Source organism: Pithys albifrons, chromosome 6, assembly GCF_047495875.1.
Source record: "Pithys albifrons albifrons isolate INPA30051 chromosome 6, PitAlb_v1, whole genome shotgun sequence".
In the NCBI taxonomy this organism is placed as follows: domain Eukaryota; kingdom Metazoa; phylum Chordata; class Aves; order Passeriformes; family Thamnophilidae; genus Pithys; species Pithys albifrons.
In genome coordinates, this window is record NC_092463.1 from 56,186,276 (window position 1) to 56,209,146 (window position 22,871).

The 22,871-nt window shown below is 40.9% G+C and overlaps 1 protein-coding gene across 5 annotated transcripts in view; it reads left to right on the plus strand.

Moving 5' to 3' along the window:
• The window catches only part of TEAD1 (TEA domain transcription factor 1), a 159,682-nt gene extending 137,265 nt beyond the window's left edge, over nucleotides 1–22,417 (plus strand). For all 5 annotated transcript variants that reach the window (XM_071558996.1, XM_071558997.1, XM_071558998.1 and 2 more), the window contains 4 exons: nucleotides 2,006–2,179; nucleotides 14,231–14,371; nucleotides 15,780–15,932; nucleotides 16,629–22,417. In XM_071558996.1, coding sequence (XP_071415097.1) covers nucleotides 2,006–2,179; nucleotides 14,231–14,371; nucleotides 15,780–15,932; nucleotides 16,629–16,742 — 582 coding nt within the window. In that variant the 3' untranslated portion in view covers nucleotides 16,743–22,417. The remainder of the gene's footprint in view (nucleotides 1–2,005; nucleotides 2,180–14,230; nucleotides 14,372–15,779; nucleotides 15,933–16,628) is intronic.
• Nucleotides 22,418–22,871: the final 454 nt, after the last annotated feature.

Sequence of the window (22,871 nt, forward strand, 5' to 3'; positions counted from 1 at the left end):
TTGCATTTATTTGTTGTTTGGTTTTGGGGTTTTTTTTTTGTTTGTTTGTTGTTTTTTTTTTTTTTGTTTTGTCATGTTAAAATCTCCCCTTGGTCCTCTTTTGCCACTACTGGCTGAAGGAACCTGCTAGAACTGCCCACGAGCAGTGTTATGGTAGGCACATGTTGCCAGCCAATACAGTGAGTTCCTGTGTTGCATGTAAATGGTCAGTGTGTGAGCAAAACCAGTGCTGGGGAAGGGCTGCTGGCACAGCCACCCCTGTGAACCTGCAGCCTGCTCCACAACAACTGCTGCTTCTCTGCCAGGCCTGCTCTCTTCAAGGGAGAAACAGCTTCTGGGGTCAGCTCTGCGCCTTTGGGGCTCCACATGCACTAACCAAAGGCTGGGCACCATTTCCCCTTGTGCACAGAGGAACCTGGGATGGCATTCTTTGAAAGAGGCTGCAAGGGAAATCTGTGGAATCAGTGCTCTCAGACTTCAACTTACTTGTGCAAACACCCTTTAAGGTGTTATGCTTTCCTTTTTTCCTTCCACAAGATTAAAAAAGAAATACAACCCTGTAAAAAACATGGACTGTTATCTCATTTTTGGCACCATGCACAGATGAGTGTTGTCTGGTTCTAAATTCAGATTTTGCTGTGCTAGATGATTTTTTAATAGATTTCAATTTCATTTCCTAAGTGCAGAAATCTAGCCAGTCCATTTGCTTTTCCCCAGAGTTTTGGACATCTGCTAGGGAAGACTCTGCTCACACCAAAGGAAGGCTCTGAGTGGTTGTCCAATTCATTTAGATTTGTCATTTCAATTTGTTCATTCAGCAGGTACACTGTGAACAAAATAGCTAAAATGAGGTTTGCTTTGGGGTTTTAAGTATTTTATTTGTACTTAGCTTTTGGGAATTGCCCCTTACATATGGCATCTGTTCAATGTGACAGTGTTTTCTAGTGTTCATTGACTGCATATCAGCTTTCCTTTAACTGAGTTACCAAAATGTTTTGTGATCTGCATGGTTAAAACCCCCAATGTTTAATTCTGCCACTCTCAGGCTCCATCACTCTGCTTGCATGACCCTGGGAGGTGCTGATTGACTGGTGGAGAGTCTTTGGGGTTCATGCTTCCACTTTCATTTTGGGTGCTGAAAGGTGCTCTTGGAGAAATGGCAGCCCTTAAAAGACCATATTGGACTCCTTAGGAGGCTTTTGTGGATGTCCCTGGGCCAAGGATTTCCCCCAGGCAGGAAAGGCATTGCTGAGGTGATTCCTGTGATTACAATGAGGTGCAATGGGATGAAGTTAAGAAGTAGAAAATTGAAGCTGAATGTGTTTTGGCAGAGATGGTCTTCTACATAGCAAGCTCTCAAGGGAAGGGGTAAAAGTTTGGCTCTTTAATATTACTTGAGTCAAAATACTGGAGGACATGCAAGGAGAACCATGTCCATAGGAATAGCAACACAGAGTAACTGGCCTTCTTGTTACTGTCATTTGGAAGCTAAAGGAAAATCCCTTCCAACTCTTTTAGTTGAGTGCCATTAGCTTATGCTATAGCAAGAGGTTTGGGGCTTTTTAACAGACAAGCAAGAGATGTGTGTGTGTGGGCTCTGTGGCACGAGAAGAAATTCAGGCTCTGGTGACACAGGACATTAAAAGGCACTGTTTAAAGTGGCAGAAATAGGCTTTCCTCATGAGCATATTCATCTTATTATGCTCAGTGAAGGGCTCTTTATCACTGTGCTGCCCCTGGGCCTTTCAGTGTGAATTACCCCCCTGAAGATGGCTGTGCTTTGGGGTTTGCAGTAGGGACACAGGTTTTTTTGATGTTGACCCTTGTTCCTAAGGGACTGTGACACAATCACTGAAGTTGTTCACGGAAATCATACTGCAGAAAATCACAGTCCCAGGAGTAATGTATGAGTCATTTAATCCATCAAAGAGCTCACACAGACCCCTGCCATAACAAACCTCTGTTCTTTTCCTACAGCACTGATTTTCCTGTTTCTTTCTTGCAGTACAATAAACACCTCTTCGTACACATTGGACACGCAAACCATTCTTACAGTGACCCGTTGCTTGAATCTGTGGACATTCGTCAGATTTATGACAAATTTCCTGAAAAGAAGGGTGGTCTGAAGGAACTGTTCGGGAAGGGGCCTCAGAATGCTTTCTTCCTCGTAAAATTCTGGGTGAGTAAGACATGATATGGAGCACCTCTCGTGTCACTGAGGCCTCTGTTTGGTGTTTAGCACCCTTTGGGGTGCTTGTGGAAATTTCTTCTGTTGTCATGCCCAAGTGCAAAGCTGTTTGCCCTTCAGGTGGGACACTGGCCCAGAGCCACTCTTGTTGCCAGCTCCCCAGGAGTGTGTGCAGCAGAGGCAGATGTGCCTCAGCTCTGCCTGACACAGCTGCTGGGCAGGAGCCAACAGGTACCGGGAGCCCCCGTTTGGAAATGGGGAACTGCCATCTAGTGGTCCAAGGAAAAGCAGGGAAGGCGTAGGAATCAGAGCCTGCTTTTTAGTGTTTCAGGTGTTAAAGTCCAAATGCAAGCAGTGCAAGTATGAGTCCTACCACCAGCCCACGCTTAGGGAGAGAGGACCACACAGGATTTGAACTGAGCGTGCAGCAGGACAACTGTGAGCCTGGGAGGGTGCAGGGGTTTTCTTAAATCTCTTTTCGTTTGTTTGCTAGAGCTCATCAGCTTTCCCCTTGCCTTTCTTTCACTCAGCCATGGGACTCTGCTCCAAAACTTATATCTGTTCATATCAGCTGTGAGAAAGAGTGAAAAAATAATATGAATGGAGGGCTGACGTTGTATATTGATGTAGCTATGATAAATTTCATTGATATATCAGATTTTTCTTCATGTATTTACAAAACTCATGTTAGCAGTATAATCATAGAATCATAAAATCATTTAGGTTGATAAAAGGCCTCTAAGATCAGTGAGTCCAACCAGTAGCCTAACATGGCAAGTCCACCACTAAAGTACTTAAAGGTTCACCCAAAAGGAACAGCAAATCTGCAGGTGGAACATGATCATAGAATCAATTGGGTTGGAAAAGACCTCCAAGATCATCGAGTCCAACCCTTGATCCAACTCTAGTCCATTTACTAGACCATGGCACTCAGCGCCACATCCAATCTGTGTTTAAAAATCTCCAGGGATGGTGAATCCACCACCTCTCTGGGCAGCCCATTCCAATGCCTGATTACTCTCTCTCTGGAAAGAATTTTTTTCTGATCTCCAACTTAAATTTCCCCTGGCAGAGCTTAAGCCCGTGCCCCCTTGTCCTATTGCTGAGTGCCTGGGAGAAGAGACCAGCCTTCACCTGGCTACAACTTCCCTTCAGGTAGTTCTAGACAGTGCTGAGGTCACCTCTGAGCCTCCTCTTCTCCAAGCTAAACAACCCCCAGCTCCCTCAGCCTCTCCCCACAGGGCTTGTGCTCCAGTCCCTTCACCAGCCTCGTTGCTCTTCTCTGGGCTCTCTCCAGCACCTCAATATCCTTTCTGAACTGAGGGGCTCAGAACTGAACACAGTACTCAAGGTGTGGCCTCACCAACGCAGAGTACAGGGGAAGGGTCACTGCCCTGGTCCTGCTGGCCACGCTATTTTTGATCCAGGACAGGATCCCATTGGCCTTCTTGGCCACCTGGGCACACTGTTGGCTCATGAGCTTCCCGTCAATTAGTACTCCAAGGTCCCTTTCTGCCTGGCTGCTCTCCAGCCACTCTGTGCCCAGCCTGGAGCGCTGCAGGGGGTTGTTGTGGCCAAAGTGCAGGACCCGGCACTTGGCCTTATTGAACTTCATCCCATTGGAATCAGCCCATCTCTCAAGTCTAGCCAGATCCCTCTGCAGAGCCCTCCTGCCTTCCAGCAGATTGACACTCCCTCTAAAGCTTTTTCTACTCACTAATTTGTTAGGGTACTTTTTTGTGGTATACTCCTTTTCATAGCAACAATTATAAGCATTTTAAATTTGTCTTTTACAGCCTCAGTCAAAGGGACATATTTGGGGTTTAATTACAAGGTGGACAGGTTGAGGCTGAGAACAGAAAAGGTTGATCTGGAAACACTGCATATGGTCAGATTTCCTGACTGGTGTTTATCTATGTGACTTGAAATACTCTGCACATTGTAAATAACCCAGATTTCCTATCTTTCCAAGAGGTTCTGGAAACTGGATTGAAGGAGACTCTCTTTTCTCATATCTGGGTGTAGAAGGGCTAAACCACTGAGCAGGAGCTGTGCTGGACTGCAGAAGAAACCATTGAGAAATTCATGGGGCTTAAAACTGGGCATGGGAGCTGTAGACCAAGTATTTGAGGGCTGGGTGAGCAAAGATGACAGGACAAGGAGACCAGCAGAGAAGTGGGAGCAGGCGTCAGTGACCTGGAACAGGCAGATGAAAATGTAGGGTCAAAAGAGGGATGCAGTAGGAAGAGAGAGCATTTGGGATAACAATCCTGCAGGGCAACAGGAATGAAGTCACACAGCAGAAACAGGTATGTGAGAGGTGGGAACAGGGCAAGCATAAATGCAGAAGAAATCTGGCTGCAGAGGAATAGAGCTTGGAGTTAAGAGTGTGTGACCACTAAATATATTTCCCTGCAAAACTTTGGCTTTAACTGAGGACCATCATCTCACCAATCCACCTTGCATAATAAATACTTGTGAAACCTGCTGGCAAAATATGAATGTCACCTCACTTGCCTGTTCTCATTTCCCACAGAGAATGATAAGCCTCAGACTTTATACTAGATGTGGACGCAGCAGAGATTTGTGATATGGTAATTGATGTATTATATGTTCTACTTTTTCTCCATGTGGAAACTGATTTTCAGGCATGCTGAATGCTCAAAGACAAATCTAAAGCCAGTGGAGTTCTTCTTTGGATAATTAAGGTCTGTGTTGTACTCCTGACTTTGGACATTCAAGTGCCAGCCTTCTCTGCTTCATCTCCAACAAGCAGTGCACACCTTTAACACTCTCATCTCCATTCCATACCTGTAGCATGGGGGTGATACCACCTGTTCACCTCAGGTGGTCACTGACAAATCAGACTCATGGCTGTTTATAAGGAATCAAAACAATGCCATGAAAAAACCCTTTATAAAATGAATAATTCTGTGTTCAGCACAGGTTTTGAGTAGTATTCAGGAAACAGGGACTGGGCTGCAGTGAATAACAAAGACAAAGAAATGTTGCATAGATGCTCAGAGGGCACGTGTGCAGTTGAGTAGCTAAAGATTTTGCTATGATACAGCTCAGCAGTCAGGATATGCAGGCAAGTTCAATCCAACATTTACTAACCTCACTGTGCCTTCCAATCTAATAGTCTTTTAATACAATTTTGTGTTGTATTAACTTAGAAATTAAAAAACATACAGTGCTAACATCCTTCTGAGTTATACATTAAAAATGTGGTGAGGACACCTTCTTGAGCCATGACCTTAAAATAGGCTGGTCGATTTTCTCTCATCAAGTGAGTGAGGCAGAGGGAGGAGCCTGGGGTAGTGTTTGAGTGTAGCAAGAGTCATGATGAATACTTTTCTAGGACTAAACTTCACACAAGTCCTGTACACATCTAGAAATATGTATAAGAAAAACAGAAGATGAGTGTATAATTAGTCACGAGAATTAGATCCTGAAGTGTCAGCTCCCTGCCCTTTATTTCTTTCACCCCAACAGGACTTTTCTTTAGCAAAAAGGATGCTGTTCCCATTTTATGAGGAGTGTTGAAAAACAGTTCTAAACAGTCAAATATCACCAGGGTTAAGCTGGCACAGATTTCTAACAATGTTTTTGACCCTATTAGAAACTTCAAGTTTATTCATATGGAAATAGATTGATTTTTGGTTGAATTAATTTGGTTGTATCCACTCCCTCATCATCTGCTACCTTTTCCTACTCTGAAAATTCATCTTCTCCCAGGTTCTGTTCATGATTGGGGTTATTTCTTAGTGCCAATACTCTCACCATTTATTTTACCATTTTCCCCTTCCCATCCTTTCTGTGTCTTCCTCCTTCATTATTGTTTAGCCATCGATAGTTTGCTCAGCACTGTAAGCTCGTACATCCTGGCTCAGTGACAGTGACAGGGAATGTTTTGGTGGAATCTGATTGTAGTGTGGGTAAAAGAGGAACATTAGTTTTGGTTGGGCAAAAAAGTAGAGGTATGCAAGCTCTCTAAGGAGAATAAATGCAAGAAAAACAGAGTCTGAGTGAAAGAAGTCAAGGCAAACCAGAGGAGGGAAGCAGGAGAGTGTTGTGGCATGAGAATCTTGAAAACAAAGGTGAGAATTTGATGGACTTAAGAGAAGATTGTATGTCACTGGAGGTGGCACAAAGGGTATGTTGTTCAGACATTAAACCTAATGTGGAATGGAAAGATGGGAAACGGGAAGACCAGAGATGAACAGTTGCATTGAGGATGACTTAGGCAGATAGCAGACGAACTCTGGTAGCTGGAAAGAGTATTCCTCTTGCTCTTTCCCCTTTTAGTTCTGCATAAGGTTTCTCAGCAGAATGGTTTTCCTTGTTGTCCTGGTTTTGGTAATGTGGTTTGATTACAAGAAAAGTGGGAGGGAACGGTCTGAGGTCTTGCAAGTAGACACTTGGTAGTTGTGGAGTTGGCTTTGCAAGGCAGCCCCGGAATGGAGTACAAAGTAAAGTGTGCTTTGCTTGGCAGAGCTTTATTGGTTCATACAGATTGTATCTCATGTGAAACACAACCTGGTGTTGGGAATGGATGAGCTTCTGGCCTCAGTCTTGTGACACACCTGGATGTCAAACTTTTGGGCCTCTTTTTACATAACAGAGCAGGAGGTATAAAATATACCACTTCAGACTTCCAGCCTTACAGCCCTGCAAGGCAATTCCCTGATCCTTGTCTTGCACATTGAATGCAGTGACTCTGTTCCTCTGTTTTACCTCAGGTAGTCACTGGGAACTGTGGAGTTCAGGAAAATCACTGCAGAGACAGACCCTTACAGTAATAGATAGAGGCAGCTTGACTTGTACACTCAGCACACACAATGAGTAAATAAGGAACAGCATCCTAATGATATGGCACAGGAAGTTTGTGTGACACTGATATGAAACTGGAGATTACAGGGCTATAAAATTAAAACGAAAATAAATATCCCTAAACAATGTAAAAATTATGTCCTAGGACACTGATGTGGAATTCAGAGAAGGCTGGGGAATATGTGCAGATGAAGCCTTTCCCTGGGCACTGGGTGCACAGTCCTGTTTCTCTTACCTTAGTTTTCAGCAAAATAAGCCCAATCTATGTAAAATAACCAGGTATGATTCATGCAATCAAACCTGAAACTGAGTAACATCAACAAACCTCTTGGATAGTTTGTACTTCAACTGTTTTTGTGACTCGGGAATAGCCCCAAAGTTTTCTGGTCTTTGAAGTTTCGATGAGCCTGTCTAAAAGCTAAGTCAACACATGGTGCCTCTCTTTTACTGGTTAAAGTCCTACTCATGTTGATATGTAATGCTGGCCCCACTGATTACTTACTGATTCTTAAATTCCCTAATGCTAAACAATACACTTAGGCCTTCTAAAAGAGTTCAAACTAAATGCTCAATTGCTCCTTCAGCCTTTCCCCAAAATGTCTTAAGACACCATTGTTGGCATTGCCCTCTTGGCCCACAGTGCTGACTCTCAGTGCTCTGCCCCGCAGCTATCCACCCTTTGGTGGACATATTTTTGTCCCACTCACACCATCTCCCTTGTGAATCCAGTACCTCTCAGCCACATTTCCAGCAAACACCCCCATTTTGACTCTTCTGATCACATCATTCTCCATTTATTCTGGCAAGCTCTGTACCTCCCTTTATGCCCCTGTGGATTTGCTGGGCCTGTAACTTGCCCTGTCCAGCACTAGTTCATCCCACAAATCCCTCTCACTACCAGGAGCACCTTTAATGTTGGTTCTGCAGTGTGTGCCTGTCCACCACAGCCTAGGCTAAATTCTTCTGCTGGAGCCAGTTATTTCTCCCTCATGTTTTGCCTCAACCCCCACCTGTAAATTTTGAGGCAGGGATTTTGTTTTTGCATGATGTTTCTGTGTAACCTGCAGGTCCATGCAGTGTGTTTGTGTCTCTGATGTTGTCAAATGCTCTGTGCCAACCTGAACTCTGATTTCTGCAGCAACAGGAACACATATGGGAAGCAAATATATCTCAAAGGAGAAGGGATGTTTTCTCATTGGTGACATAGGAAAAATCAACTGATATAAATTAGTGTTGGGCTGTCAGGCTTTCTCTGGATCTGATTCCACTGGCTTAATTTTAAATATTTGCAGTAGCTTGAACTATTCTTCTAACTGAGAAAAGCTTAGTCAGAGCTCACCACAAGTCTGAAATAAAGACCCAAACTCATCTGAAGATGATATTAATTGATGTTTAAAATTAATGCCTCTATTTGCAGGAATCTGCAATGCAAACTAGGAGTTTTAGAAAGTAATGCATATTATAATTAGGGCAAGCTTTTAAAGATGCTTTGAAGTCCTAAACATTTTTGAAATTCAAATGTGGGATGGAAATAAAGGAATCTACACAATAAAGGGGCATTAAATTATGTCTCCCAAAATTTCACTGTTTTATAGATGTAAATATATGCCATAATTAGTGGTAAGTAACATGAGGAGGATAGTTAAGTTTATTCCTATTCTTATTCAAAACAGCTGTGGCATGAAAAATAATGCTCCTTCTCTTTGTGATACACTGGAACAAACAATTTACCCATGTAATCAGTGTTCAGAAATGGCTTGTGCTTGTGGTCTCCTCCCACCCCCAACTGAATTTATCTCCATGTGCCTCCAGCCGTCTTAAAAGGTGCAGAGATTCTTTGTGCCCTTCATTCACACACGCACAATTGTGGCTACTGCCTTTTTTTTTTTTTTGAGTTCTTTCTATTTTTGCATGTAATTTATATTGCATAATCCGGAATCTTGGATTTCCCTCCGCACACAGACACAGACACACACACACACTCGCCAGCTTGACTGGCAAATGATCTGCAGCTCACAAATGGGATCCGTAATGTGAATGGGTCTATGGCCAGCATGCAAATGTATGCAAAACAAATTAGATATGGAAGAAAGCAGACATCCATTTTCTTTTCCCCATCACAACCCTCACGTGGTGCTTGAGGAGGACCCCTTCTTAAACTGACGCAAGGGCATTAGCGCTGGGGGTCGGATAATGAGTGGAAGGGGCCGAGCAGCTGGGAAGCCGGAGCAGCTTGGCCTGTCCATCACAAGCCCAACCATGTGGCAGACCTGGCTGCAATTCCTGAGCTGCAGTGAAACACGCGGCGGAGAAACGTGCCAACGGCCCAGATGCTCCCGTTGGAAAAAATTGCTTCACAATTTGGAATCTCTGCTCTTTGATCGCTCTTTGGAGAGGAGGAGGGGAGGCACGGTGCGGTCATATGAGTAACACACCTCCCCGCAGTCAGCAGTTGTTCAGACCTATACGTTGTTAATAAGTGACCTTATGTGTTTAATGTTAACTACTGAGTGCCAGCGTAAATTGTTCTGGCCCTCCCCAAAGCCCACGGTTTCCAGTAGGTGCTGTTTTCCTTCTACTCAGCAGGAAGGATTTAGACTCTTCTCAGCAATTTTTGCTGGAGTTGCTTTTTTGTTAGCCAAGGCTGTTATTATTACACAAGTGCTCTACCCTCTGCCCCTGCCCATAGCACAGAGCCTGAGTGCTCTGAGGAAAGGAATGGGAAGATATTTTGTTTTATTATTTTTACTCTTTATTTTGGCTGCAGCCAGCTCTGTTTAGGTGCTTGCTCCAGCACACTGGCAGAGGCTTTTCCATGCAGCATGTTGAACACTTGGTGCTCTTAATGTGTAATATCTCCAGTGCTACCCATTGACAAGCTATGCTTTATTAATGAATTAATCATGCTCTTACACATGCTGGAGAGGGTGCCAGAAAGCTGAGTGCTTCTCCCACCTCCAAATGCATTCAGCTAATATAAAACACAGCGCTCAAATGAAAATTAGACTTTTACTCTTGAAAGTAAAAAAGAAAAGAAAAACCATTTGTGTTTATAAGTTGATTTTTTTCTCTTAAATTGTATTGATCTTGTATTTTAAAACTCAGTAAGTAAATGGACTCATGTTCATCATACATTCTCATACCTTAATGTTTGAAATGCCAAAATATTTGAAATCATGCCAATATATTTGAAGTCACCATTCAAAATGTTATTTTTCTGTATATGCTGCAACAGAGCTCACAAACCCCAACTCCCAGAGCCAGAGCACAGTTGCATGAGAAGCAGTACAGAAGGAAAAGCTGGTTTATAGTCCAGTAAGACCTGAGTCTGAAATGCAGGAGAACAGCTAGAGGTAGAGCATCAAGGAAATAATGAGGCAAAGCTGGTAGCAGCACAAGAGGCTGCAAACACAGCACTCCAGAAGCTTGACTGTTATCATGTTTTTCATGGGGGATCATTGAAAAAGAAAATTACAAAGAGAAGGCTAATAAGATAAATTCCTGTCTTTAAATTTTGTTTTTATTATATTTATCTAGTCTTGCCTGTCCTGTAATACAGGCAGTGAAGCTCACTAAGTAATGCCTGCCTCCAGACAATAAGCCTGCTTGAACTAGAGCATCCCTTTCAGTTAAACTTCAGTTGGTTAAAAAAGACCCCAAGTAATAGTGATTCCACCACATCTGAAAATTATGCCAGCATTCCATTTCCGTAAGGGTTACCAGCTTTAGCTTTCTGCCTTTTAATGTCCTTTTCTGCAAGATTTAATCTATCAGAAGACTCTTCCCCATGTAGCAACTTGCAGGCTATGACAAAGTTGTGGAAAAACTTCCCTTGGAAAAAGTAAGTAGATGGAGCTTCATTAGTCATTCACTACAAAGGATGTTTTCCAGACCTGAAATCATTCTTGTAACTCTTTTCTGAACACTTTCCAATTTTCCAACATCCTTTCTAAAATGTAGACACAAACCCTGGAATCAATACTGTAGTAAAGAGCTAAAGCTGAATACCAGGGTATTCATGTTTAACACATCACCTTATTCCCACTCAAAGCTGCACCTACAGCTCTCATGGCCACTACAGAGCCCAGTTTTGGGGTATTTTTTAGTTGATTCTTAATCACTTTTGTCAGTTGAGGAAATATAATTTAGCTTTCAGATGTATGTGTTCAGATGAACTCCTTACTATTTAAGCCATAACACTAAGGACATTAAGTCCTTCACCATTATTTTTTAACCAAAGGTTTGTATTTTACCAGCAGTGATGTTCTTTCCTTGCTTTCTGATGGTATTCAGCATGGAACAAAGCTTTCAACACCTGGTTCAGAATGCTGCCTTGGTGTGACAATCCCCTCTTCACACTGACACACACTCCTGCCTGGTGCTCATGTGCTCGGCCTCTAGTGAGAAAGTTTGAACCCAAACTGAGCGGAAAGATTTTATTTAGTATGTGAGATTAAAAAAAATTGTTGCAGTACTAAAAGAGGCTTTGGTGAAGCCTTCATTTAAGAGTATTGGCTTGGCAACTCCTATGATTTTTTTATATTGGTGTTAGACTTTTTTGAAAAATCTGAAAATTTCGGCTCTCAGCAGTCTGTAATTAGTTAAAGATTAAAACTGTTGCTAACAAAGAAAATTCTGTCCTTCCTTGAAAACATCTTTGTTGTGCCCTGGACTAAAAAAAAATATCAAAGAGCAAATAAATAAAGATAATTCATATCTATATGGTCATCATAGGACTTTTGCAGCAATGTTGTGATTGCATAAGTGTAAATCATTACAAGTGAATGATAGTTTGAAGTGTTCTTCATTCAAACATCAGGTCCCTAGCATGTTGTTTTGTGTACACAGGCCTCCCGGTGAATTCAGCAAGAGCTGGAGGAGCTGTGGGAGTGAACAACAGGGTGCCAGATGGCCACATATGTTTCTTTTCCAGGTTAAATGTCAGCATGTAAACACAACAATTTTTTTCAATGGGCTTCAAAATCAGAAGGCAGCAGATGAAATGTTATTCTTTTTTAACTCTATAACCAGTTGTTATTGTAGCTTGAAATGTAAGCTCTATGCGGTTGACTCTGTGGACAATGTGGAATTGTGAGAAGTGGTTCAGTTATGATTTCTTAAATACTTTGCTCATATATGAATTGAAAAGCAACCAAAATATTTTGATGGTAAAACTGTAATTGTGGTAGCAGCAGGTATAATCCCATTTTAAGAGCTTACTTCTACTATTATAAATTACAACAGTGCAGTTGTTTTAGCAGAAATCCCTATTCTTCAGAAATTCCGGTGGAGCAGCTGTGGCATGGCAGACGGATGCTACAGTTTGTCGTGTTTAGATGTTTGTCATGTTTCAATTGCAACCCAGCTGTGATGGCAAATTGTTTATTTGCTGTCAGCTCAGAACAATTTCTTACAGCTCACTATGAAAACACTGCTTTGGATGCACATTAAACATTAACTGCTGACCTCACGCAAAGCAGGTGCAAGAAACAAGGTGTAGCAGCGATAGGATTTCTTTCTGTTATGCAAAATATGTGATTATAGGGCTGTTTGTGTTGCTGTGCATAAACCTCAGGAGACTGCTCCACTGATTAATTTACAGAGCCAGCCCCACGTAATCTTAGACCTGTGTCTTCTCTGTACCACAAACTACCCCAGTACGTGCTATTATCAGCGTATTGCCTCAGAATGCTGTACCAAAAATAAGGGCTGCAGACACTGAGTAGAATTAATGAGTCACTGCCAAGTTCTAAATTAAATGACAGTTACAAATGACTTGAACTATAGTGAATGCACCACACTAGAATCACAGAATGGTTTGGGTCGGAAGAAACCTTAAAGATCACCTAGTTCCAAACCCCCTGCCATGGGGCAAGGATACCTTCCACTAGACCTGATTGCTCAAAGCCCCATCCAGCCTGGTCTGGGATACTTCCAGGGATGGGGCATACATAAACATACCTGTAAAATGTTTTTTTTTAAAAGTCTCAAGGTAGACACAAACGTATCTGTCAAGTATTTTGTGTTCCATTTGTATTTTAGCAATAAAACAAGCAGAACAAGATTTGCAAGTGCAACAGTTTCCAGAAGTGCGTTTTCCTGGTTAAATGCTCATCTGGGAAGTAAGTTGAAAATTCAGGCAATTCTTAGGTGTTACACTGCAGTAGCTGATCAGCAATTTTTACATAAAAGAAAACCCTGCCTGCTGTCTCCTTGGGCACCAAAGATGTCAGGAGAGCTAATGCCTGAATCAACAAATCCAGCTGTGCATATCCCTGGACTCTGCCTATATCCATATTAGCATGCTTTTAAGTAGAGGGCTTTTCAAAATGGATTGATGATGTCAAAGAGCACAGTGGCAGAACAGCTTCAGCATTGCTGCAGGCCTGGGGAGGTCACATTCAGCAGGTGATCCGTGTGGTTGTTTTGAAGCCAAATTAATCCTGCTGTGCACAGGACTTGGATTTGGGTGTAAATAATTAAAGGTAGCGCTGTTCCTCACTTAATCCTGCAAGTCTCAGTCTCCATTGCTAGATATCAAAGGTGACTGGGTAGTTACTGAGGCTGCAGAGAAATGCTGGAAGGAAGCAGACACTGCCAGCAGTATTTATTGGGGCAGCAGTATTTATTGGGAGCACACCGCTCATGGGCAGCCGGCGGGTGCGTCACACAGCTCTGTGAAGTCAAGTATTTTGCTGAATCAACACCATATGGCCTGACAGTCTTATCAGAGATCGATCCTGTGTTGGGCAGCTGTCTCCCTTTGCCATGAGGATTTCATTGCTTTAAGAAAGGAAGAGGAGAAAGTGAGCTATGACCTCTCTGGAGTGGGTTTGCTCGGTTGAATTTGAGACCACAAGGCAGGTTCCTTCCAGAGGGACAGGCTCTGGAGCCAGGCTCCTTGCAAAGGATCATTCCTTTGCTCCAGGGACTTCATCAGCTATCTGCCACACAAGAGTATCACCTGTAGCCCAGAGAAATACAGGGTTGTCTTTTATTGTTTAAAGTTTGAATAAATTGGTGCTTTTCTAAGGTTTTGCTGCAACAATTAGGCAGGTGCTTCCCTGACAGACTTTTTCCACTGTCACTGATCACCATAAAACTGGGCCCTTTATTTCTGAAAAGAACCGTGAACTAATGACAGCTTATGCTACCGACACTGTCAAACGAAAAATAAAATCTTCACCAGCTATCACTTTTTCCCAACAGGCTGACTTAAACTGCAACATCCAAGATGATACAGGAGCATTTTACGGAGTCACTAGTCAGTACGAGAGCTCAGAAAACATGACAATCACCTGTTCCACCAAAGTCTGCTCATTTGGAAAGCAAGTAGTAGAAAAAGTAGAGGTGGGTGTTGTGATGGGAAACGTGGGAAGATACCCTGGTCCCCTTTTATTTTACTTAGGCTTTTCTCTTGCCTGTCTTTACTTACTCTTATCTGGCTTTTCCTTCCTTCCTCTAATCCTTCCTGAAAGAATTTTTGCCTTCCCAGCAGTGTTTGCATTCATTTTAAACTCATGTGTGAATGGTAATTATTGTTGTCCCTTTGGAGCCCCTACTCCACCCTGCCTGTGCCACTGTTCTGTGGGGAACCTGCAGCAGACATCAGTGCCTCCTCCTCCATCAACTGGCACACGAGAGCTGAAGCAAAAATGCTTTTTCTTCCATTTCCAAACACTTGGGCAGCCACATAGCCTGTCTGGAACTGTACCTCAGTAACAAGCTACCCTCCATTATCTAGATTTTTTAAACACTTTAAAGCCATGGGTGGTGTGCTCTGTCTCATCTCAGCCCATGCTGTTTTACTGTACTCTGTGCACAGAAAGGCAGGCTTTGCCCGCTCACCAGCAGCTTTTGAATACTGAGATACATGTTCTCTTAACATACAACTGCCTTTATTTTTTATCTTTTCTAAGCACAGACCTGTATGTCATGGTCACGTCGCTACTTGGTTCATTGTACAGTGATATTGCAGCTGGGTATTAAGTCCTACATCCACAACTGTTACCTGCAAAACAGTTTTGTACGGGAATTTAGGCCTAGAGCTGCAATCACCATTCATGTCCTTCTTATACAAAATATATTTTCTAACCATGGAGACCATAAAAAAGGTTTTAATAATTTCCATTATTTCAAGCTTAGGGAAAGCCAAAAATCCCACAAGCCACTGAGTGGCTCATCTGAGCAATTGGTAGCTGGGCAGCTGGAGTCCAAGAGTCACAGCCTTACCCTCCTTTAGCCCTTTGTGAGCCTCTTCAATCTAAGTCAGTCTGGTTTTCTTCCAGCTGTAGTCTTGCATCTTTCTGTAGTTCATAAATTGCCTCCTAAATTGTTCAATAATGTATGAATGCTTATATGTGTATATTTAAGCATAAATATATAAGCTTACTTTTGCTGTTCTCATCACAGGCAGTTGCCTCAAAACTCCTGTAAAATCATTTTACCACAAAGTTTTCCGCCTAATTCATCTTAACTCAACTTGGACTTTCTGTTCTGTAATCCTCATCAGTTCAGTTTGTCCATTCACAGGTTAGAGAACAAGTAGGGATATTGTAGTTTTTAATAATTGAAGGTCCTTGAATTTTTAGCAGGGCACTGCATAGCTTAGGCAGGAGTCAGCAAGTAGCCATGTGTGTGTCTGAGCCACTTTCTCTTTTTTCTGTCTACAGAAAGAAATAAAACCCCCAAGATTTAGTGGTCACTTCTTTGCTATTTATAAATGATCACATTCTGAATATTCTTTCTTTTTTTTCAGACTGAATATGCAAGGTTTGAGAATGGCCGATTCGTGTACAGGATAAATCGCTCTCCAATGTGTGAATATATGATCAACTTCATACACAAGCTGAAGCATTTACCAGAGAAATACATGATGAACAGCGTGTTGGAAAACTTTACAATTTTATTGGTATGAACTCACTTTTTATTTTTCCATTTCCATTTCCATTTCTAAAATACTCCCATACATACTTTGTATGTCTTGCTTAGCTTGTAATGTTGAGAACCAGTTTCCAGATCCCTTAGTCATGTTGCTTACTAGACAAACCATCCCAGTGACTTCAGAATAATACTCTTGGAATTGGGCACTACAGTCACTAAGGATGAAAAGGCTCAGCTGGCTGTGAACATGAATAAACATCTTTGTTATTTTCCACAAATTCAGCTTACTTCTGTCTTTTTATCCATGCAAGTCTGGTGTCTGTAGGGAGCCTGAGGCAAGAACTTTGAACCATCCCATGTGTTCTTCCTGAGACTCGGTTACAATACTGCAAATGTCTGTGGGGTTAATTAGTTCTTGGGTGGGGAAAACAGGCAGTACATGCCCAACAGGTGATCAAAAGCACAAGGAATGGTCCGAGTAGTGGCCTTTAAGCTGGTTTCATCAGTTACAGTGCAACTTTGTGGTGGCATCTCAGCCAAGCTCCTCAGAGCAGAATTTGGGCAGGACCGAGGGCTGGCGGCACAGGGAAGCAGTAGGGCCACAAGCACAAGTGTCCTCCATGCCCAGCTCCCTTTGGCAAGGTGATGAGGGTCATTTCTTGTTTCAGCCCTGGTGTTTCCAAGTGTGTAACGTACTGTCTACCTTTTCCTTCCCCACAAACAGGTGGTAACAAACAGGGATACACAAGAAACCCTGCTCTGCATGGCTTGTGTATTCGAAGTGTCGAACAGCGAACATGGAGCACAGCATCATATCTACAGGCTTGTAAAGGACTGAGCAGTTATTTATATATACACTTCATTTCACTTCTTTATCAAAACACAGACTGTAAACCTCAACACTAAGTGGCAGTGCCTCTGGCCCAACTTTCACCCACATTTTTCTAAATCCTGTTTTAGTGAAGTCATTTTTAATGTGTTCATATATAATTGTAGCTGTGAAATTCTGGTACAGTTGTAAAAATTATTTCTAAAACTAAGTGTTCTTCAAATTTGTAAACCACAGTTCTTTGGGAAGACTGTATTTAAGAACCTAATGCCTCTGTCTGTGGAGGCCTATTTTTAATTCTGATAGAAAAATGTATGACAGAGCATTTGCCATGGGGAAAAACTGACAGCGTTTATAAGAATTTATTTTGGGTTTTTTTCCAACATGAAATACTTGTTTTACAATGCAAGTGAAATTGAAATGCTATAACTGTAAATGAGTACACAAAGTTAATAATCTTTATAGAATTATCTTTGTAACTAATTAGGGTGGAAGATATGGACGAATGTAATTCACTAAATTATTTTTTAAAATGAAACATTTTTCTGTTTGAAGCCAAATAAAAAATATAGCCTTAAGAAATGCCTGATAGAAACAGACAGGTCCTAAAATTAGGCAAATTTTGTATTTTTTCTCAACACTGAAACTAATCTTCTAATCCATTAAACTTTCAAACAGGTATTGCAGAGAAAGAAAACATCATCCCTTATCCCTAACATATCTAGTGTATTTTAAAAGAGTATAAAGTTGTATTGTACTAATATGAAAATTTGATTATTTAATGAAAAAGATGGCTCATTTTGCAATAAGTAGGTAAATACTGAAGATTTAGACTTGCATTATATGTAGTCTTTTGTGTGCAGTTATATTTTATATGGACAACTACATTTTCTAATAAGTTGAGCAAAAAACTTGCAACTCTGAAATTAACAGATGAACGGAAACAGCTGACATTGTGACAGCATCGAGTAATTTGTAAGCAGAAAGCAAAACACTAACGTGTTTGAAAGAGGAATATGTACAACTCTGAAAGGATCAACAGCTTTAATATCTATGAGATGCTAGAAGATCACAACCAACATCAGGCAAAGAAGATTGGAAAGTGGAGATTTTTTTTTTCTCCTTTTCCTCTCAGTCTTGGTGCTCTTACACCTCTCCCAGTTGTCTCTCCAGTTCTGGCTGGCAAAGACCTCATACAAAACAAACACATACATACCACGTGGGGTCTGCTGTCCTTTTGCATCCAGATGTGGTAGTATTCATCCTTCTGATACTTTCAGGGAACACTCCAGGAAGTGAAGTACAGCTGGAGATATTTTAATACTGTAAGGATTCAACCCATGGATGTGGGCATGAGTGATTGTCTGAGGTACGCACATGTGAGAGTCGTGGTCTCATTCCTCCTGGTCACACCAGAGAGCTTTGCTCAGTTTCTTTTCTCCTGCTGCAGCCCAGCACAGCCCCTCAGTTGCCCAAGCAGTTGTTTGGGCAGGTGCTGGGCCAGCGGCAGCTTCTCATGTGAAACCTTTGTCTGAAAGGCTGAGGGCTGCCCAACCAAGCACAAGCCACCTTAGAGATCAGCTATCAGGTATCAGCAAAGAGGGTTCTTGGGAAGGTCTTTTGCAATCCTGTATCAAAGATAGCAGGTCCCTACTCCCAGGCACAGTGCTGTAGTCTTCAAAAAAGAAAGTTGTTTAGCTTTGGTTTTGTTTTTTTAATTCTATTCCTGTATAGTCCTTTTGTTAGAATTGCCCATTGTCAAATTATCCAGACTAGAATAGAGCCCAGACAAGGCAGTGGGTCACTGTACATCTGCGTCAGACCAGGTTCATACTTAACACTGGTGAGGTCTCAGTTTAGAGGACGATGCAAACACCACCGAGGGGAAGGGCAACTGCTTTAATTCCTCAGCCTGCCTCTGATCTGACTCTGTTAGGTGGATGATTGCTGTGATGTCTAGCCGTTACCTGCTTGTGGATATTAGGGCTGATGATCTTTCAGTTTATATTCTGTGAACTGAACAAGAAATATGTCCATGGTAAGGTGTCTTTTAATGCTCATTTTTAACACTAACAATCACATCAGGAAAAGCACTGCATTGTAACAGCCTAACGGTAGCCCTTTATTCTAAGCACTTGGTGTTACAAGTCAAAAACTACTTTGTTTTTTTGTTCTAAAGTTGTCTTTTATTTAGGGTTTGAATTGTGGGTTTGGTGATTTTTTTAAATTTTTTTTGTTTAATAACATACAAACTCTTTAAGGCATATAAAGTATGTAAGTCAATTTGCAAAACCAGGTACAGGTTTTTTTAATAGAATCTGGCACACTACATATGCCATAACTATAGGGTATAAACAGTCACAATGTTTATTGGTGTTCACATATGTAATATTAGGGAAACTACTTCCCTTGTCTTTTCTTTACACTTCTGTAAATGATCCATACCCTGTATATGTTAATTCTTAAAAGCCTTAATCCTTCAACTGTTGAGTGTGGGGTGTGTAGTCCAACAGGCTGCCTGTAAACTGTGAGCTCTTTTGTAAGCTGGAAGTACTTATCTTGTTACTGTTACTTTTTTGTAGGAACCTTTTAATTGAGAGCTGCCAAAGCATTACAATATGCAGTGCCTTAGCATTACATTAGAAGTACCTTTAGCCTCTTAACCTAAATTTTATATATTGTTTTATTAATTGGTTCCATTTTTAAAATATCTGTATTTTTTCCCACAGAAACACTCTTTGACTGCTTGGTCTAAATAAACCAACTGCCAGTACAAGTCAGTCCCATTCCTACGCAGTTAAATGTCTATACCAAAAGGAAAGGTTACAGATTCTTAGTTCTCCGTGAAAAGTGAATTGTATTAATAAATGCTGCCTTTTTAAATTTCATGACCAAATAATTAATTGTGACTCTTCTGCACTCTAGCATGAAAGTGCCTTTGGTTTGAAATTCCAGCTTAGAAAAGTGCTGCCATAATAATGACAATTTGTAGAGAGACCAAAAATATTTAGTTATCACCGTAATGCCTTTGGTTTATTGGAATAAGTTGAATCTACAGGCCTCCATTCACAAAAGAGCACCATTCATAGCAAAGTGATTTTGCTAATGATCAGCCTGCTGAAGAATAATCTACTGTTTGCCATTTCTGACAGCATTGCAAACCAGCAACTGATTTGTCTATGGTATAAAAACGAAAATATTCACATTTATATGCTCTTCATCCACTCACACGTCTGCATAGTGAGAGATCCATAACCTGCAGAATTTCAGTGGACAAACATGGCTTCATTGATCTCCTCTAATAATATTTTGGTATCCGTGAAGATTCTTTGTTTAGACAGAAGATTTTGTTTACAAATTATGCATACTGGAAGTCAGATGCATAAAAACAAGATGGAAATGGAGAACTGAGAATAGTTATAGGGAAAATGCAATTGTGTGTTTTTAAGCATTGAAATGTTGAGTGTTTGCATGGTGGATGAAGGTGCTGTTAGAGGAACTCTGCCCAGCACAATTCAAAACACAGGGTTGTTTTGTTTTATCTCCCAGATGATGTCTTGGAAAAAAATTAGCTCCTCTTAATAACGAGCCTGAATTTGATACCTTCTGTGAACGGGGGCCATACTGTACACTACGAGTAAAATCGATGGGAAGAGGAGCAAGATTTTAAGAAAACAATGTTAGAAACAACAAATATCAGCAAAACCAAAAGCTGTCAGAGGGATTATATAGTTGTGAATACAATTTTAACTTGACTTTTAAAGTATTTGATGAAAACTAAGATTAACTTTTTATAGAGAGAAATATTGTGACACTGTGTGGTAAATATTGTAATAATTCAAGTTCCCTTTCTCTTAAATATTATTTTTGTTATTCCTTCAAGGTCTAAATCTCACTTACCTCTATAAGACAAGTAATCCTGTTGAACTTAATGAAACTGAGGTAGGGCAAAGACACTTTGGCCCCACAAGCAGACTAAAACATTTTCAGTTATTGCCAAATGTTGCAGCTGTACTAGTTCATATTTGTGATAAACAACACCTCTGTCTCATTAAAATAAGAATAATGGTACCATTTGGGGCTGTTAAAAATTACTACTAACAAAAGTAGTTTAACTTACTTGAATTCCAGACCGGTTTTGTTTAGGTACTGCACCACTATTTTGAAGGAATTGCAGATACAATGCCTGTTTCTCCCTTCCTTTTCTGCTGCAGCTACAGCTCAGTAAGTTTGGCAGTGGCTTCTTCCGCTACACCTGCACGGGGTGGGCTATCGGAGACAATGAAGGGTGTACATTAATGTTGAATGTAAGTAACTGGCCACTTCAAGGCAGATACAACATTTGACATACTGATCCAGATCTATTTATTTTTCCACTGCGAGTCCTAGGCCATACTTGCTCACTGAAGCAAGTTCCCCTTGGAGTTTTCCAGGAGCGCTCAGTCAGTCATACTGAGAAACCCCTTTCCTATCCATAGTGACACACGTGCCTGTCACACAGCAGGTGTGTCTAACAGAGTCCAGTTTTGTACTTTTCTCAGGATGATCTCTTCCCCCCCATCTTATCTTTCATAACAAGATGTTTAGCCCCCTTAAAAAGATTGAGGCTGGATAAATCAAAGTACAAGAAACACTTTGGACATCTTCATCTTTTAACTTTTCAGGTCATTCTTGCTGAGATCATGTAATTAGTTTTAGTGTGTAAATTAAATCTTAAATGCACTCAGTTGACTAAAAGGAGATGGATCCCTGTTACCTCCTTACAGAATATGTGTTTTTGTTTTGTTTTGTTTTGTTTTATGGGCCTCTGATTCAGGCTCATGACTGCAGACAAAAAATACAATATGTGCCTGAAAAAAAAAAGACAAAAGAATTTTATAACATTGAAAACCTGAATAGCCTTTAATTCTTCAGTACATTTTATGTAAAACAGGTTGGGTTTTTGTTTTGTTTTGGGGTTTTTTTGCCATGTGCATTTGTTCACATTTGTAAATGACTTAATGGAATTCTCACTTTATGTTTATTTGTGTAATGTGTATAAAATGGGTTTGTGACTTAAGCATATTCATATATGGTCAGTGGTTACTTTAATATTGTACTGCTGCTGGTAACTTTTGATGTAGAACTTGCCTTTTGATGATAAAGTACCTCTTGGTTAGACAGTGAGGGAAGGCGCTTGGAAAAAACTGAATGTTCTCCAATGTTTTCTTAACATATTTGCAGAAGCTTTCAAAAGGAGTTTCGGTCAAACCTCTTGGCAGTACAGTATTCTTGTATTTGTTATTGTCTGTGTGTAGGTACTGGTACCTTTTTTTTTGTTTAAAATGTTTTAAGTGTTGGCTTTAAAGTGAATTTATCTTTAGTATGATAGTAATATGAAAATTATAGGTTTTGTGTGCAGAGAATTTTTTTATAAAGTGCTTTGTAAAAAAAAAAATGTATTCTAGCTTTCGCGGTACATATGTGTGATAACTTTAATATCCATGACAGTTAAGTGCAATTATTTCATCACTCTAAAAATGCTATTTTTGTGTCGGTTACTGCAGGTGTTTTCATGTCTTTGCAAAGTGACACATTTTGATGCCTTCTTGATAAAGTGGTAGAATTTTTGTAGCTTTCTAGAACCTTTGTATTCATACAGTATCGATTGAAAATAAAGACAATGAAAGTGTTTTGTGCATTTATCTTAATCTCTTACATCAATCTCTTTTTAATGTTGGGTTCAACTTTCAAAACCGTTTTCCAAAATAGCACAAGACCAGACTTGCAGCAATATCTGTGTGCCTTTCTAAAGGTACAAAGGACATCCAGTGGGATTTAGAAAAACCTGTAGGGATGGCACTCGAGGCTGGCGCATCAGGAACCTCTGTTTACCCATGAATCCATCATCCTACCTCCAACTTGAGTGCCTTCCAAAAGAAGTGGTGGGTTTGAAACAGCACTTAAACTGCACAGTTAACATGGGGAAAGCCACCCACACCCCTTATTCCAGAAGCAGGAATGACCTGTTCAGAATCTTACATAATAAACAGTACCAAATACATCACTAACTTGGCAACTAGATCTGAGTGAGGAGCATGGTAGTTATCTGAAGTTGAGGTGTTCCTTCTAGGACAGTGGGAACTGTCCCGCTCTATG